The 18418-nt window shown below is 43.5% G+C and overlaps 1 protein-coding gene across 1 annotated transcript in view; it reads right to left on the reverse strand.

The window, feature by feature from the left end:
• LOC119181231 (neprilysin-1) overlaps window positions 1–18418 on the reverse strand; it is a 113055-nt gene that overhangs the window by 24647 nt on the left and 69990 nt on the right. Inside the window, exons 11-19 of the mRNA XM_037432414.2 lie at window positions 16192–16417; window positions 12101–12199; window positions 10839–10916; window positions 8145–8257; window positions 6723–6778; window positions 6089–6140; window positions 4589–4656; window positions 3237–3367; window positions 1592–1657 (exon numbers count right to left, since the gene is read on the reverse strand). Coding sequence (XP_037288311.2) covers window positions 1592–1657; window positions 3237–3367; window positions 4589–4656; window positions 6089–6140; window positions 6723–6778; window positions 8145–8257; window positions 10839–10916; window positions 12101–12199; window positions 16192–16417 — 889 coding nt within the window. The remainder of the gene's footprint in view (window positions 1–1591; window positions 1658–3236; window positions 3368–4588; window positions 4657–6088; window positions 6141–6722; window positions 6779–8144; window positions 8258–10838; window positions 10917–12100; window positions 12200–16191; window positions 16418–18418) is intronic.

Consider the following 18418-nt stretch of genomic DNA (forward strand, 5'->3'; position numbering starts at 1 on the left):
CTTCGAACACTTAGTGTATGAAGTCTTTTCGAACTTTCTACGCACCCACTACGTGGCCTTAAGGGCGCAGTAACGTGTGTGCCTTTTGTTGCGGGTGACTGACTTCAAACTATGAAGTCATTATGATAGCCACATGTTTTGGCGCCTGATGGCAATGTACGCTTGTACCACGCATTACTAAGTCAATATTTTATGTTGTATTGCGAAGCATCTGTACATGGCGTGTGTGTTTGTAAAGCACGATAGTTACTTTCACTGCCGTTCAAAGCAGACCAAGCTTTTTTTTCCCTATATTTACAAGCGGTGCGTGGTGGTGTGGTAGAACACCCACTTTCGACGCAAACGACCCGGATTCGATCCCCACTCAGACTCAGAATTGCTTATTGCGTCTTTCTCAATTTTTCAGTCACGCAAAGATGCTCAATTTTCTAGTCACAACCAACGCCACTGACCCCAGAATTTATGCTAAACGATCTCTTTCACGCTATCACGTTAGAAAGGTGTATAAAAATATTAAGAATAATGATATGACATTGATTGATATGTGGGGTTTAACGTCCCAAAACCACCCTATGATTATGAGAGACGCCGTAGTGGAGGACTCCGGGAATTTTGATCGCCTTCGGTTCTTTAACGTGCACCCAAGTCAGAGCACACAGGCCTACAGAATTTTCGCCTCCATTGAAAATGCAGCCGCCGCAGCCGGCATTCGATCCCGCGAACTGCGAGTCTTGCAGCCGAGTACCCTAGCCACTACAACACTGCGGCGGGGGAAAATATTAAGAATTGTGCTTAAAAGTTGACAACAGCGCTGAACAATGCATTCGAAAATTAACAGACAGAGCGTTATCTGTTATGCTTTGTTTGTGCTGTCCGTTCTGCGCTGCCTTTAATGTTTAAACGTATTACTAAATTGTCCAATGAATTTCTCTCCACTGGAAAAAAATTCAACATGTTTGGCCACGATGGAACATCGCAGGTTCCAACCATCACCGCTCCAGTAGAGAAAAGTAAGCAGCTACGATGGTACATAGAAATTATCACATTTATAAATTAATTCTTTAAAGCAGTATATATGAAATAATATCCACATTTTTTTTCTCATTTAATAAATGACACGGTTTCATGTGTGGGTTTTAAAACTCGCACGAGTAATCACCCTTATACTTGATGTGACTCAATTTGTCGATTATACACAGTACAATGGCAACGATTTCTTTGCCAACCTTCTTTGTTTCTGTGGTTCCCAGAACGCATCATTTCAGACAGCATGTTCACGAGCTAATAACCAACCAACTTTTTAGCCAATAACTTGTTTTGCCTGGTATAATTAAAAAGAAACGACTGCTCACAATGCGAAAAAACTACACTTGACTTCAACAACGCGCAATATTTGAGCTCATTGCATTAAAGGCCAAAGTAGCTTTACAATAGAATACGTGAATGCCATATTGAGGACTTTTAGACTAATCAAGCTTAACGAATTCGTTACCGTTCAGTCAGTTTGTCGCGAAATTTTTGGTGGTTTTTAATTGATCAAATTTCTTATACACCGAGCCCATTACCATGTTTTCCATGACATATCACTTACCCTGAATGCTTCCCGGATTCCACCGTTGTCAGCGATGTTTTCTCCTTGCGTGTTGATACCATTAAGCTGAGGGAGAAGAAAATAAGCAATAAACCTCAATGTTCCTCAGGCACATCGTTAAAGATAAAACTACAATTCGTTTTTACGACATTGTTCATAACACTATTTCACATGGTGTCAGTCGCAGATTACAAAATTTCTCCTAAAACAATTAAACTACGTTACTAACAACTTTTTCAAACTTTTGTAGAATTAAGTTACATGTGGAATTACAGCTGGCTGAAATTAATGACGTGACGCTTATTAGTTTTAAAAAGTGATGAAATTACTTTAGAAATACTTCAACAAACCTCACGCGCAGCTCATGTGAACTTTGTGAGTAGCAAATATAAACATAAATCTCAGATACATCTTTGTTCTGCCACACTTGGGGTTTGGTACTCGCATTAAGCTGTCAGTTATTTCACTTCCCACTTGTTGGTGAATTTTTTAAGCCACAAGGTAAGCAGCATCCTATATTTTAGTGACTATAGTTGAGGGAGTAATGAGCAGCTTGTTTTACTACATTACATGCTTAAAGCAATTCAATAGTATACTGATTTAGGAGTGCACAAAAGTTAATAATTAGATTACTTATTACAGCAAAAAAAATCCCAGCCGTAATTATTTACTGTAGACTATGGTCCGAGTCATTGGTTCATTCACCGAGAAAGCAAGCATAAATGCGAAACTCTCGGGACTAAGTGGTGGGCCACGCACAATAATGCAGGCGAAAATGCTTTCGATAACGAACGCTAGCGCAGTAATAGTCCCTCTACTTGGCTGTTTACGGAGTAGCGACACAGAAGGAATTGTTTTCTAGTACGTTATTCGAGAGTAGACAAATCCGCACGATTTACGAGGTCAACACTGTTAACCTTTTATAATTAACGCAGAGTTTCAGGAATACTACCGAGTGCCAAATGAACTATTACATTGGCACCAGAGCACCATGTACTCTAAATGATTAAAGACTTTCTATACACATAACAGATTTATTCTGAATGTTCATTAGTTATACAGTGTAAATAGTATTAATGGTGCTTCTGACGTGGTGCACAAGATATATATTACTTACTAAGATATACATGTAGTCTGCAATACATATACTTTTTTTGTTATGCAGCTCATTTCACGATAGAAGTGTTCATTGCTGAGGCAATGGCGAGACAAACTGTGCTGGTCAGTTGATCCATCATGGTAAAAGCAGTGTGATAGCACAGCGACATGATTCGAAGAATGACATAGGTGACAGATCTTGTCATAGGACACAGGAACGAATAAGATTACCATATAAATACGAATGACATGGGAATGACCCAGGAACTGTAAGAACTCAGTAATGTCATATAAAGGACAGAGCAGCGACAAATGATGGATGACGTAGAAAAGACTCACGAACGGCGTAGAAAGGACTAGAACGACATAGGAAGGACTCAGGCCCTGTCCTGTGCCGCCCATCTCGTGTTAACGTGTGCTCGCGCTGCTTTTGCCATGTTTTGGGGGAGTCTATAGGCTCGTACGTGTTAGCAATAAAGGACGTGCCCACACATGTTTCTTTTTAGAGCCTGCGAAAAGTACACTGAATATTCAAATTGATACGTACGTTCATGTCTGCTTGGGGATCGACGATGGTGCCGTACTGGTCGATGAAGCACTTGGCGCGTTCGAGGAACTTGTTTCTGGTGTCGTGCGTCCACCAGTTTCGGAGGTTGCCTTCGAAGTCGAACTGGCTGCCTGCATCATCACAAGGCACCCGACAGGAAGAGATTCTCAGTGAGAGGAGTCCGATGGAAAACTAATGAAAAAAGCACCAAGTGTTCTGCGAATATAATGACAGCCGTTATTTCATACTCTCACTCTCAGCATTTTACCTGGTTTGCTTTAAATGCAGCTGATGTTTACCACGTGCGTTATTGTACACGTTCAAGCATGCTAGAACGTCCCGACTGAATTCTAAGGGGCCTGCGTGTAATGCTTGTACTCATGGGTGAACCAAAAGTGACGGCCCCATTTTTTTTAAAGTGCGTTATATTAAACTCTCTGAAAGAAGAACTTCAGGTAACTACGAAGAGAGGTACGACGAGTGATGTAATCCAGATGCAATAAACACAACATATGGGACTGGAGCATGCGTAGCTACACCATGAATTATAGACACCTATTCTGAAAGAGAAAGTCCCGTTGTGTTACTTCGGTGAGCTTTTTAGGCAAATCGTGAAACAGACACGAGCTTCTATTGTATCGAGCCTGCATACGGGTTTCGGTTTCGAGCACTGCGTCTTCTCATCATAATAATTCTTAACGGCACATGGGCAGTGGTGACAAAAAAAGTAGTTGAAAAGCCTGTAATGTTCCATACGAAATTTAAAGCCAAATATCTTTCAGGTTGTTTTATTCATGATAGCACTTCATGAATATGGTACAAACATATTATGAAGAGTACAAGCTGAAACGATGTGTGCAGGCTCAACACATTCAAAGGTCGGTGTACTTGACGCCTCTGTCTCACGCTTTCTATCAAGCGTAGCGCCAATTCTTTCCCGCGAACGGGACACGTCAAGTTGTACAGCGTTGAGGTTCTACGTACTAAAACCACGACATAAAATAGGAGAGACGCCGTAGTGTAGGGCTACAGAGATTTATACCACCCGGGGTTCTTCAACGAGCAACTAAATCTAACCGTACAACCTTCTAGAATTTCTGTCTTCATCAAATTGTGGCTGACGCAACCAAGATTCAATCGTGCAACCTTTGAGTCGGCACTCAAGCACCATAAACACTGGACCACCGTGGCGGGTGGTACTTACTGTCGAGACGTGCAAGTAAGGCTTGATATTCAAATGCACCTTCGCAGCTTTAGTAGTGTAAATACAGCTTCACTGCTGTGTTCGTAATTCTGCCACTGGGAGGAAGGCGAAAAGCAGTGAGCATGAAAAAAATGAAGAAAATGCTCACCTGCGTCGTCAAAACCATGAGTGATTTCATGGCCGATGATAGAGCCAATCGCTCCCATGTTTACGGAGCTGAAAGGCAATACATGGAAGTTAGCACACACGCAGAGGGAATGTAATGGTTAAAAATTCTGTGCCCAGGACATCTGCGCGTCGCTGCTGTGTCTATGCGTGGGCAAATAATTTGGAACAGAAAATCGCCCCTTGCCCCCAATTTATTCCTCAAATTGTTTAATTGCACTTAACACTTCTTCTACGAAGTTGATTGATATGTCGGGTTTAACATCCCAAAACCACCATATGATTACGAGAGAGACGCCGTAGTGGAGGGCTCCGGGAATTTCGACCACCTGGGGTTCTTTAACGTGCACCCAAATCTGAGGACACTGGCCTACACCATTTCCGCCTCCATCGGAAATGCAGCCGCCGCAGCTGGGATTCGAACCCACGACCTGCGGGTCAGCAGCCGAGTACCTTAGCAACTGGACCACCGCGGCGCGCTTTTTCTACGAAGTAATTGGTGGCAAATGCTTTCTGGCGAATTGCTAATTGCAAAAATGGTTATTTCATATAAACTTGAAGATTGTCCGCATTATTAACATACGCAACTTTTTTTCACCTTTCAAGTGCATCAATCCAGAAAATCACATGAGCCCTCAAACAATTCTTGAGGGCAACGTACATCACTGAGCGAGCGCCTGTGAAACCCTGCACTGTGTATACGGTGTTGAATGTGTTTCTTTATCTCTTTTACTCACTTATTGCCCTTTCCCTACATATAGGGTAGCAAACAGGACGATCTAGTTAACCTCCCTACCTATAAAACGCACGCACGCGCACGCACACGCACGCACACGCACGCACACGCACGCGCACGCACACACACGCACACACACGCACACACACGCACACACACGCACACACACGCACACACTCTCTCTCTCTCTTGATTGACTGCTTATCCATCTTTGTTGCTCTTTTTTCTCTTTCCTTTCTATCATTCCCCTTTCCTCCGCCCCAAATGTAGGGTAGCCAACCAAGCCCAAACTGTAACCTTTCTGCCTTTCCTCTTTTTTCTCTCTCTCTCTACGTTTATTTACACAACCTATGTGAATAACCGGAATTAAAATGTCTTGATGCCCTTCTACTAAATGTATTGTAAAAGTTTTATGTATTTGTATTTAATTCTGTTTCCCTCTTACTTCAATAGTGTAGAAAAAAAAGGCATTGCCATAATACTTAAATGGGTTTTGAGATCCTACCTGTATATTATTGATGGCATGTATAGTTAACAAAAACGGATTAATTAACTAATAGATTAGTTGATAGATTAGGCAGGCGAATAATCTGCCACCTGTAAAATGTGGACAGTGAAGAAACCTATAGCATCATGCCGAATTCTTGTTATAAAACTGTTTTTGGTTTGCAACAAGAAGGCCTTTTTATCAACCGCATATATCCAAGTATGTGTCACGAATGAAACAGCCAAATGAGGTGCACTTACGGAGGCAGGCCATAGCCATAGAACGGACTTTGAAGAATTCCCGCTGGAAATGCTGAGATAAAAAAAAAGCACATTCATTAAATATAAAACGATTATTGCATGGTGAGCATATTCGCGACACATAACTGAAGCTCAATAAGTGAGTAGGTTTCTTGCTGTTTTTATTACTATTACTATTAATTTAATCCCGATTATATTTTTGTCTCACCTGTGATGGAAAAGACTACTCTGTGGCATCGACTGTGGAGTACAGCGTAAGCTACTTGATCTTGAGCTGGTCTTCTAAGTTGACATTACTGCACTGGAAACCTATTACTACTAATGTCTTATTGATGTATAATTATTGTGCTTTATAACCCATGGGGCACTTTTTTAACTTGCAACATCACCGAGGCCCGTTAGCCTCATCCTGCATACGTGAAGCTAACACAAAACTGAGCGCATGATTATAGATTACCGTTCAACAGTGTGAAACACACATTTGTTTCACTATTAAACTATTCCGTGCTGTATACCAGCAAAAACATTACTATTTGCATATTGTTTTTCCCCAACCGCCATAACTACACTTTATGCTTCAATAGCTCATTACGTGGTTGGTAATATATTACTGTGCTATAGTTTAAGCACTCACCAATAGAATTGGCCACACGATTGTAGAAGGCATTCACGACTGCAGATCCAACGTATCTGTAAGAGAAGATATCATTTGGTAGATTTCTTGCTTACCTGCTTGATAATTCGATTCCTCAATCGGTCTACGGTTTAAGTAAATTTCAGTGAACATAGCTTTATTATAAGCAGTGATACTGTCATATATGTAGCCGTGGCATGCTCCGGTTGAATAATGCAATGTTATGTCGGTTTCTTCATGGTCCACGATATCAATAAGCGTAGTGATCTTTAAACAATAACAACGATAATAATTGCTTGAATTTTACTTCTCAATAACGCGATATGATAACGAGGGACGTGGTAGCGCTGGGTTCCGGAAATTTATCAAGTCAGATTTAGGTGCAATTGAAAGCATACCAGAGTACACGGCCGTTTAGTGTTTCGCTTCCACTCAAGTTCAGCCGGGATTCGATCCCGCAACTTTCCGATAAGCATTCGTGCACTATAACCGCCAAAACACCATGACTGCTATTTTTAAAGATTCCTCCAGTGTCAGCATGTTGCCTTCGAAGATTTCAATCTCATGTGCATGTTGAAGGTTCGCTGATTATTTTTTTTTTCAGAAATCTACTTTGTGCAGTAGAAAAACATTTAAAATGCAATATTTTTTCCTTATATTTAGAAAAGAGGCAGCTAAGAACGCTACTACACAAATCTTCCCAAATATCTCACCCACCACGGTGGTGCAGGGCATATTATGATAGCCTTGTGCAACGCAGAAGGACCACAGGTTCGGTTCTATCATTCAAAGGGTACGTTTTCAGGCTATGCAATGCAACTCTCTGACGTCTTAAAAGAAGAACAAGTCATTCAAACCCCATTAGTGAAAGTCGAAGTCCCGGGACAGGACGTGTCTTGAAGGCTGAACTGTGCGGAAAATTATTTTTTTTTATGTGGCCGACCAGTCAGTACGTGCTCAGTAGTGTACCTCTTCGTGTACCTCTTCGTGTACCTCTTCGTGTACCTCTTCGTGTACCTCTTCGTGATGCCGATTATTCCACTGCTAAATCTCGTTGATGATCTTTTGGCAAGCTACTCTAATAAAATGATGACTTCAAAAACGATATGGCCATTCATAGTAACATCATCCGCGATCTTTGGCCGTTATATTGTCCAGTGTGCTATCAACATGTCATGATAAAAATGCTCTAATGTACGAGTTTTAAGGATACGAACTTTTCCGGTCGTGTGTAGCCGGTGTTCTGCAGTAATATAAGTTTACGATCTATAAAATGCCATTCATATGGGTTTGAGCATTGTTTGTTCACCCGGTAAACAATTCTAATGGAACCGTAGTCTTTCATTATCGCGTCGTGAAACCGGTCATGAAATACCGCATCACTTTAGGTAATGAAGACAGCATACATAAAGTGTAGCTTACTCCTCGCTCCTGTTGAATGTTGTCCGGAGTTTCTCAAGTCTCTTGACCATACCATTGTACCGCACGTTCAAGTAGACGTTCAGGAAAGGTGTTCCTGGCTTGATTGGCTTTATCTAAAATAAACAGAGGAAACAAAGCGCTATTAACAAGAAAAGACCCACTTTCATTTGAAGTAACGTTCACATGTGAATACTGTAAATACAATATACCAAAGATGCGTTTCAAAGAGAACGAGTTCGCTCTCAATGGCCCCAGAAGAAAGCAGAACGACTAAGTATGTGGAAAGCTCACTAAACTTCCCTAATAAACAGGTGTATCTTCAGATAACATGGTAATTAAAAATAAAGCTTTGGTGGCACTATCATTCAAATCAATGAGTAATATAAAAGTTTTTATAAAAGCACGAGTGAAAGGCTTGTCCTGCATACACTTCCGCGCATTCTTTTTCCAGCGATTGTTGTATTACGTTTTTGCATTGGCCTTCGAGGGAAGCGTCATCAACGAAAAAACAGATTTTGTACCGTATGACTGATACGATACCAGCTACTGTTTATGGCAATACGATAAAGGTATTTTCGTCGTGATATCGTGACGTGTCTGCACGCCCGTTTAGCGTCGAATCATATCCGACTCGTGTACGTGCTAATTTTGCGCCATGGTTTATCCCCTTTGTAGAGGATACACGGGGACACGATCTAAGATTCAATTACGATCCCGGATATTGAAAGATCATTCACTGTAAGAAACGAGTAAAGAATATGCATTAATTTTTTTGGAAGTCCCTAGTTGGCACGTACACCAATCTAAAATTAGGGAAAAGAGTTAACTCTCTCTCTCTCTCTAGGCTGCCACAACTCTCCGAAAAAGCATAATGACGTCAAAATAGAGTTCCCGTGTCTCTTTATGAAGACATATACTCATAGGACTCTTTGAAGAAACGAGTTGACTCTCTTTCTCTCTACTGTCCCACGACTATCCGAAGAGTATATTGAGGTCCAAACAGGGTTACCATGTCTTTTTAGAGTCAAATACTAATTTGAATGTCTCTAGAAAAAAAGTTTAACTCTCTCTGAGATCCTACAACTCTCCGAAGAGAGTATAATAATGGTCTTCAAAGATATTTTGTGCCTTTCTCTAACAGAGTCGTATACGCGCGGCTAGTCAGAACTTGCAAAAACGAGTCAAAGGCACCTTGTTTTAAAAGTGCCCTGAAACACTTTTCCACGTAGCCATGGAACGAATTCAGTAAAGTAGCTAATCGCCTCACGAACTCACGAGCTCAAAAGGTTTTAGAAATGGTCCAGTCGAGTGGTGTTACAAAGATTTGTCGCACGCTGCAATTACTTTCTCTTCTCGCCTCGGCAAAAGCCGAGCAGTGACGGATGGCACGGGTGAACAAAATACGTCACGCACACTTCTTGACCTCAAGTGATTTTCTCTTTTTTTTTCCCTTCAAAATTACGCGAGCACGCACGGACAGGTCGCGGCCACCTAGGGAGGCCCCTATAACTCCCGAGCGCGCCATGCTCAAATCGGCGAATGATGTTACTAGGGCCAGTGACACAGCGATTTCCGAGTTAGTCGCATCATTTGTAGAGAAACGAGAAAGTGAAACCCCTCGACACGTGCTGCGCTATAATAAATTTGGCCCGCATGTTCTCGGAAGCCTTGACTACCAATCGGCAACGTTTTGTGACCATACTCAAAAAGTGTTGTGGGGCCCCTTCAAATTGAACATACACGTGTGCCGCTCCGAAGGCGTAACAGACGTATACTATCGGCGTCAAATGAAACCCGGACAGCGGAGCACGTGTTTCAAGCATTAGAAACAGTATAGTGTTAGCCGTCCAGCCATCACCATTGACAGGCGCGCACATCCGCTTTGGCAGCACTGCGCGATTCCCCCTACTGTGCGTTTTCTCCGTTTCTGCTCTAGTTTTTGTATGGTGATAATGGTGGCCATCCTGGGCGTGCCAAGCGCTTTTGATCGTACCACTTGCAATTCCTTGCTTTCACTTCAGCGTCGCAGTGCAATCGGTGGCTTGGCATGATAAAACAAATAGAGAAATATAAATGGTATGCGGTTGATTTTCATACGATCGTCGTATCTCGTTCGCCAGCGCTGCTTCACCTGCACCCTTTTTTCGGAGACCAACTGGAAAACGCATCACTTTACCTGGAAATGCCGAGCGTTTCTTCGGAAGAGAGAGTGCAAATTGTTTTGCTTTTTCGGCACGAAGTGAAACAGCGTGAAATTGCCAGCATCATGAACCAACTTTCATGTACTATAAATAAATTTAGCCGTGATGACTCCGTGATGACAAACCATGTTACAATACTCGTCTTCGGCTGCAGTAGGTTAACCTTTGTTTGTTTTTTTATTTTGTTCATTTCAAATATCATACCTGGACCACAAGCAGAAATATTGCACTATAGGGGGATCGCGCAGTGCTGCCACACCGCATGTGCGGGCCTGTCTGTGCCAATGACTGGTCGAGGTCACGCACTATGTCATTGATAAGGCTTGTGCCACGCGCTCCGCTGTTCGCGTTTCATTTGATGGCAATAGTACATCGTAATCACGCCAGCTTTTATTGATAGATATTTATTGTCATTCACACATTGTTTTCATGCACGTTCATACAGTGGAAAGTACAAGACTAAGACAAAAATTTTAAAACCAAGTATACTCACAATGTCGTAGCGGCTGTTCAGGTGCGTGTTGTTTTTCAGCCAATACGGGTAGCCAATGTTGTCCACTATAGCATTAAGCTGAAAATAGACACAAAATCAGAAGTTATGGAAACAAAAGCGTGTTTAATCTGTAATGCAAGGCGTGCAGCAGCACTGCAACAGACAAAATGTTGCTTGCAGTAGATATTGCATGGTTTTGTGCAGTATCACTCAAACATTCGCCAGACGCAGGCGTTTTATGCTCTAGATGTGAAGCGCCTTGCAGTCGAGCTCAATCCGGTGTATGGCGTGATCACCCGTACTGCGCATGCGCCCCCTCTCCTACTCCGCCTTCTCTCTCACCTCGCAGCGCCGGCAGCGTCTGCTTGTCTCCGCTCGCTCCCCCTTCTCTCTTTTAGACATCCCTCTTCGCAGCATTTGCGCCCTCATTACGCATGCATGACCCCCTCCCTCTCTCTAGCCTGAAAACGCAAGCAACGTCTGATTAACATAAATGGACTGTTCGCGCTGAACAACCATTAACTGTACACCCCGTATATATAGGCACTAAATCTCGACATCCAAGGTAGTGCCGGTGGGAGATTTTTTCTGTGCGTTGTTGAAAAATAAGAATTTGCAGCGTGCGCGTTAACTAAAAGCGGAGTGTGGGTATCCAAGCCCAATCTGAATCTTCTGTCTCTCATTGCCCATTGGCAGCGATTGGCATATTCCAGTAGAAAACACCAATCCACAACGGCGTGCTTTGCGCCTCCCCAGCTTTCTCTCCGGCGCAACGCCGCAAGCAGCGCCAGCGTCAACGCCGCGTCCAGAAAGGTGTGAACACAGGCAGTGGTTGCAGCGGGCCAGTGCAGGACATTTTGACGTGGGGTCGTGCCCTCTCCCTACAAAGAGAGTGGGCACGTAGCTTCACGTAGCCACGCACGCGCTTAGTCTATGCATTTTACGCATGCACGTTTTGGTTGGGTGGGAGACAGTTTTTTTTTCCTTCTCTTCGGTTGTAATATATGCAAAAGCAGCAAAACATTGAATCAGCTAGATGTATTAACCAATGTCTAAAAATACAGGTCACTGTACTGTTCACGTGCACAATTGTCTCTAGCATTTACAGAAAAATGGTGCAATGTTTTCGAAGTAATGAGTATACATTAGTTCAGGCATTCCAAACTACATTATAATGGTAGAAAACATATGGAAACGCACAACAGCATTAAGTGCACCACCGCTATAGACATGTACTAATAAAGAAGCAGTAAGAATGGTACCTTGTTGGCAGCCTGCTCCTTGGTGTAATCATCCATCCAGTCGTTTTGCTGGAGGAGGGCGCTAAAGGCAACCTTCAGATCAGCGACGAGTGAGTCCATCTACAAGAAGAACATATATAGCAACTTTTGAACGTCAAATAATGTATGTGTTCTGGAAAAAAAAAAGTGTTCATACATGCACATGACGTCACCAGCACCCGACCTCAGTTGTACTGTTTGTGACGGAGGATTATGTGGACTGACGTGTGTATAATAAGTCTCGGTTTTCTAAAAAACCTACTTTAGCATTGATGTGCTCCTCACATATTAAGTTTTCGTGGGAAAACAGCAGCTAACAACGTGAATGATGGAGCCTGCGGCAAGAATCACAGAGAGAACGGGGCAACACAGACACTGTGTTTTGCACCTTGGTGCCTCACTAGTGCTTGCACGGTTTAAAATCATGCCATCACAGTAAGATTTAAACGACGCAGTGTCTGTCGTGAAATATTCCATCACTAATGCCACTATCTGTTATGTTTTATTTATACTCTGTATAATTTACATTCTCATATCACTTATGATAAAGCAAGACGGACGTTCACCAGCCATACAGATATCTTAGCGGCTTTACAAATGGCGTTGCGCTTCTGTGACTGAAACTGTATAAAAAACACGATTCGCAGGTCACTCTGTAAATAACGTGACTTCCAAGTAGCGTACGTCACGACATAATTACCGCCAGTGACTTGGTTCACATAACCGCCCACCGTGGCTAGTGGTATTCGGGTATGCTCCACAAACGATTCACAGCATCTGTCAATTATTACTTTGGAAATCCTAACTTTTTTTTGTTGATGCGATGTAAGGAGGTACTGGCACACAAATTAAATGCTGGCTGCTTGTTATCTTTTAGAGCTATCTAACTTAGAGCACGTAAGGTTCAGGTCTCCATGCATGACAAGGCCACTGCACATACAATATACAATTATAACAACGCAATATAGCCTTATATAGCAGTTAGGACACGAGCTTTCAAAACAACGTATTCAACAATCTGATGATCCAGTGTTGCAAAGCATGAGGCGCCAACGTCGGCGGCGTTGTCGACAAAAAAACATTCCGAAGAAAGCAAAGAATAACAATCCCTTCTTCTGCAACAAGCACGGGCCTTCTGCATTGCACTGGAGTACTCTACTACTGAGAAACACCAGGGCTTCAAACTGCTTCTGAAAAACATCATACCCACGTGAGTAAGGAAAGGGCTAAGTGCGGCTGAAGTGTCTACCACTGTCAGAGCAGCAACTGACATGGCATGGATGATTGGCATGGATGAATGCGAGGAGGGCACTGAGTGAGTGCCGCCATGCGGAGCATGCGTAGGAGACCAGCGCTAGAGTGTACTAGAAGTCATCTAGTACACTGTACCAGCGCGCCACCAAGCGAGTGCTGTGCTAATCGCACGTGAAGGGCCTGACCACACGTACGTGGCACGCGTTGCCGCGTGTCAGAGTGTGTGTTTTTTTTAAAGATGACAGTCTTTCTTGCGGACCTTGAACACAAAAATTTTGGTATGTCTGTCTGTACATTTGCCTGTTTGTCCAGCTCTTAAAGGCACCGAGTACTTGAAACGGCCGACCCCATCCGCAGCGCCCACTAAAGTTGCTCAAGATTTAGCGTTCATACTTTTGCAGTTGTCAATTAAAAAGCAAGTATTGTGCATGTCTGGGTCACCATAACAACACGTATATTCTGCATGTGCCCCTTTTTACTAAAAAAAGCATACATAAGTAATTTTAAGGACCGTAGCGCTTATCTCGCTGCGCTGACCTGGCAACGCTCGCACGAAAAGGCGAGTGTTTCTAACGCTTTGCTAAGACGAGACGGTGGTGGCCCCTACCGGTTGCCTTGCGTTCTACAACTTATCACCTCTGAAACGGGCGCGCACACCCGTCTCAGAGCCGCGCGCTTCGTTTGTCAAGAAAACTGCCAGATGGCGCTAATGTTTCACGTGTGACGTGAGTTGACGCGCTCGTTCGCCTCCGCTGCACGCTCGAAGCACTCTAACGCAGCACCTCCAGAATACCATTCACCGACTTTCTTGCGCAGAACATCCAATGAATGTTTTGTTCACTCTCTTCACAAGCAATACTATCGTCTTTGGACGACATTTGCTGATTAGGATGCAGACACGGGGCCATTTTTTTTAGCGGCGTCGTGCCACAGTTATGTTAAGCTGTACGCCCTCTCTCTCGGTAGAGGGAGGGCATGGTGCCGCGTCACCAGTCACGTGCTGACGCGCTTAAACGCGTACGTGTGGTCCGACCTTATAGGCCACCAGGCGCTGACCACAAGGCGCAGGAGCAGGGTTACGCATACGTAATCCGAGTGCAGATAATTGGCGCGTGACAGACCCGCAGGCAAGAAATGCTCTGAATCTAAAAGGGTTTCGCGATTCGCAGCAGCGAAGTGAGTGAAAACGATTCGCTGCTCCAATGATAAAGGAATCATTGTGCGTTTAGACTGTGTTCTGAAAAAGTGTTTGACTATTTAGAGTACTTGATAGGTACTCCACCGAGGCAGAACAGATTGTCGTTGCAGTCCTGTTGTGTGAATTTGTGTATAGAAAAAGTGGTTAACGATTTCAAGTACTTGGTATGCTACCATGGGACTATATCATCCCTATTTCTAGACTATTGATCTCTCAATGTGTGTTTTGAAAAAGTGGTTAACCAATTGTGAGTACGTGGGTACTTGAACATGGGAGAGCATAAAACCGTCCCGTATGAGACACTCGTCAGAAGGCAGACTTGTACGTTTAGAAAAAGTGGGTGGTGATTCAGAGAACTATAGGTACTCTACTATGGAAGAGCTTAAAGACGTCCCAAGGCAACAAAGAGAAGTTTATTGACTTCCAACCAAGGATAAAGTACATGACAAAAACATCGAGCTTCACGACTACAAAGGGTGCATGTACAATCAGGAAAGCACCACTACCGAGGTACAATGTATGTGGGGGAACGTACCCCTCTATTTACTGTACAGCGCGTGGTGCTCCAGCAGGCTTAATCATGCGCGGCGGTAGGTCTTCTCAACACGCGGTGGGAACAAGTAGCGACTTAGCGCTGTACAACTGTAGGTATTATTTCTTTTTTGTCGCCTGAAACAATGCTGCTTTCGTACACAGTAAGTGCATGTCCGGAGGTATAAAAGAGGCCTTGAGGCTGGGGGGGGGGGGGGGCGGGGGGGGTACAAGGGAGTGGGGGGGGGGGCTCTTGTCTCCCCCCAAATAAGGCATCAGCAACAATCTGCGCGTAAAAAACTGACTGGGGGGGGGGGGGTTAGAAAAAGGGGGTAACGATTTATAGCACAGGGTACTCTACTATGGGAGAGCTTAAAGCCGCCCCGTGTGTGCCAAATGATATCTAAGAGTTGACTGAAGGCGGATGCAATAAATAAAGGCCCTAAGAGAAAGACGAACAGCTGATCGTTCGCTGGTATTATCTTCAGTGAGAACCCTGCGTGCCGGCCCTGGTTAGAATGTTGGTTCTATCAGTGCGACTGAATGTTATTCGAGCGAAACATAGAAGAAACATGCACAGCAATAATATTTCAAGCTGCCTTCATATCCTTTAGGCTAACGTTTGTATTCAATAAATAAAATATCAATTATTTTTGTGTTGCGTTCTGACAAAAATTTTCTTTACTACACGGAAGACACGTTGAGGTGAAATAAATACAATCACGCACGGTAACATGCACTGTTTCTCCTATACCGACTAAAACGCTAAAAGAGCGTCTTCCAAGGCACCTTGATGTGCACTTTCTCCGCACACATCGAGGCTCGCCTTCGTAGGGAGCCTTCATGAGTGCGCCTACATGCCTCCGTCAAGACGGAGGCGCGCACATCATGCCTCCCTTCGCCTTCAAGTTACGGAACGCCGCGTAGCGGCGACTGCTGGCACTCTACGAGTCGTTACCATAGCGTCACGTGCGAGTTTCACTACTACCAAGAAATGATAAATAGGCTCTGCTTAAACAAATTGGCTTCCAGGAAAAGTGTTACTTGTTTGAATAAAAATGTAAAACGACCACGCGGTCTTCGTACTTACGTCTTCCTTCGCTTGTGGACTGAACTCCCTGTCGATGTAGAGCCTGCCCATCGGGTGATCAAGTATGGCGCTGATGCTGCCGATACAGCGCTGCCATATCGGCAGAATCTTCTCCACTCCCTGCACCACCCGCACGAACTCGAATTCCAACTTACGCAGCAACTTCGATGAAGTCGGTCCGAAGTTCTGCATTAGTCGCCATCCGACGTAGTTATAGATTGTGGCCCTGTGGTAGTAGAACTTTGTAAGGCCAAGTTTTGTCAATTCCAAAAACTTCGAACGCTAAGATGTAAAGCAGCACAAGTAAGAGTTTGAGCTTTAACTGAGGACAACGCAGAGAGTCGTGGATAAGTGTAACCTTCAAGGGACAAGAAGAGAGCAGAGTGGTTCAGGATACAAATGCGTTTTGAGTGCATCTTAGTCTAAATCGTGAACAAGAAATAAACACAGACAGGCAAGACAAACGAGGGCAATTAAGAGCAACAGAGCGAATCTTGCAAGCTTCTTTGCAAGGGATCATAGGAAAATGTGGCATTGATTTAAAGCGCATCGTGGTGGGTGAGGGCGCAATCACCTCGTTTATATTATATATATATATATATATATATATATATATATATATATATATATATATATATATATATATATATATATATACCGTGAAAAATGCATAAACACACACAATCATTGCTTATCACACGACAAACTTTCGTTGATGTTTAGTGCATTTATGTCAACACGTTTAGTCCGTAATCTTCAAAGTGCGACCTTTTTCTTCTTGCAATTGATTACCAGTGTAAATTCGACTAATGCTACACAGACCAACACTGTTGTAGTCGAGTGATTACAGTAAGGGTCGCAGAAACTGCCCGTGAAATGCACAAACATTTTTAAAAGCAGACAACTTCACGTAAATGGGATAATCGAAGATCAAGAAGTGAAGAGACAAAAATATTTTTGAAGGCAGCAGTCCTTTCATACCATAGATAGATTCAAAGGCTTGAACACGATGAATAAAAGTCACAGCGGAGTTCTTTTGAAGCAGCCACACTTGCGGCACCACTGTGCAGCTAGATTTCACGTGCAGTGGCAATACCGAGGCTGCTGACAAAACCAAATTAGCTGATATGAACATTTATAGTGGTGCGTATTGGCATACTACATACTCCATTTTTTTCTTTTTCTATCGACCTGTTTCAGACTGTGATTAGGGTAGCGAATCATCCGATTAGTCTAACTTACCATCCAACTTCACCCTGTATTTTTGGACTATGTAAAGCTGCTAACGATTCATATGTTTGCCACATATTAAAGCGAAGACCTCAGATCACTCACCAAGCATGAATTGAACGTCGACGTCATCGACAGTCATCCCGCGGCGTCGGCGCCAGAACGAACGATGCGAGAACAAAAAATTCACAGCATATCCACCAAGTGAATGATGAGTGGGGCGAAGCGTCCGTCCACTTCTATTACACTATAGCAAGCATTCGATGGGCAGACGGACGCTTCACCCCACTCATCATCATTCACCCAGTGGATACACTGCGAATTTCTTAATATAACAGCGCCATTGATCCTCTTTATTCTTCGACAATACGAAAACCACTAATGCCATCTAGTGATGCTTCCAAGAACATATACAAACAACGCCATCTAGAGAGCAATTCTTAAAGTTATCTAAAAGTGGCTACAACAACACACTACGAAAGAACGACCCACACACTAAGGAGCTTCGCCCCGAAGACCTCACGTGGTGACTTTGCCACGTGAAGTCATTGTGACGTCACAGATTGCCCGAATTTGTGACGCCACATGATGACGTCATCACGCGACATCGTCGCTTGGTCATAGGAAGGCCGATCACGGTGGCCGCGCAAACCCTGCTGGGGTGTGGAAAACATTAAAATGCCACCGATCCCACGCCTTGCAAGACCAGGTTTGGATGCAGAAAGCCTTAGGAGGGGGGCGGGGCACGATAAAAACATTGAATGAGACAACACACATCAGGAGGCAGCACATGCAAAACTTATTTGAAACTTCTCAGTAACTAAGAGGGCAATGTGAGTTACTATATATATTTTTTTAAGCAGAGTGGATACCAAGAAAACCACTGTTCTAACAGGTGCCCGTACTTCCATTTGACTTTGTTCCCGTAACAGGCATCGCAGATATAATTCACGTAACATCAAAACACGACGGTCCTCTACAACTAAGCAAATTTTAG

This window comes from Rhipicephalus microplus, chromosome 3 (assembly GCF_043290135.1).
Source record: "Rhipicephalus microplus isolate Deutch F79 chromosome 3, USDA_Rmic, whole genome shotgun sequence".
Classification (NCBI taxonomy): domain Eukaryota; kingdom Metazoa; phylum Arthropoda; class Arachnida; order Ixodida; family Ixodidae; genus Rhipicephalus; species Rhipicephalus microplus.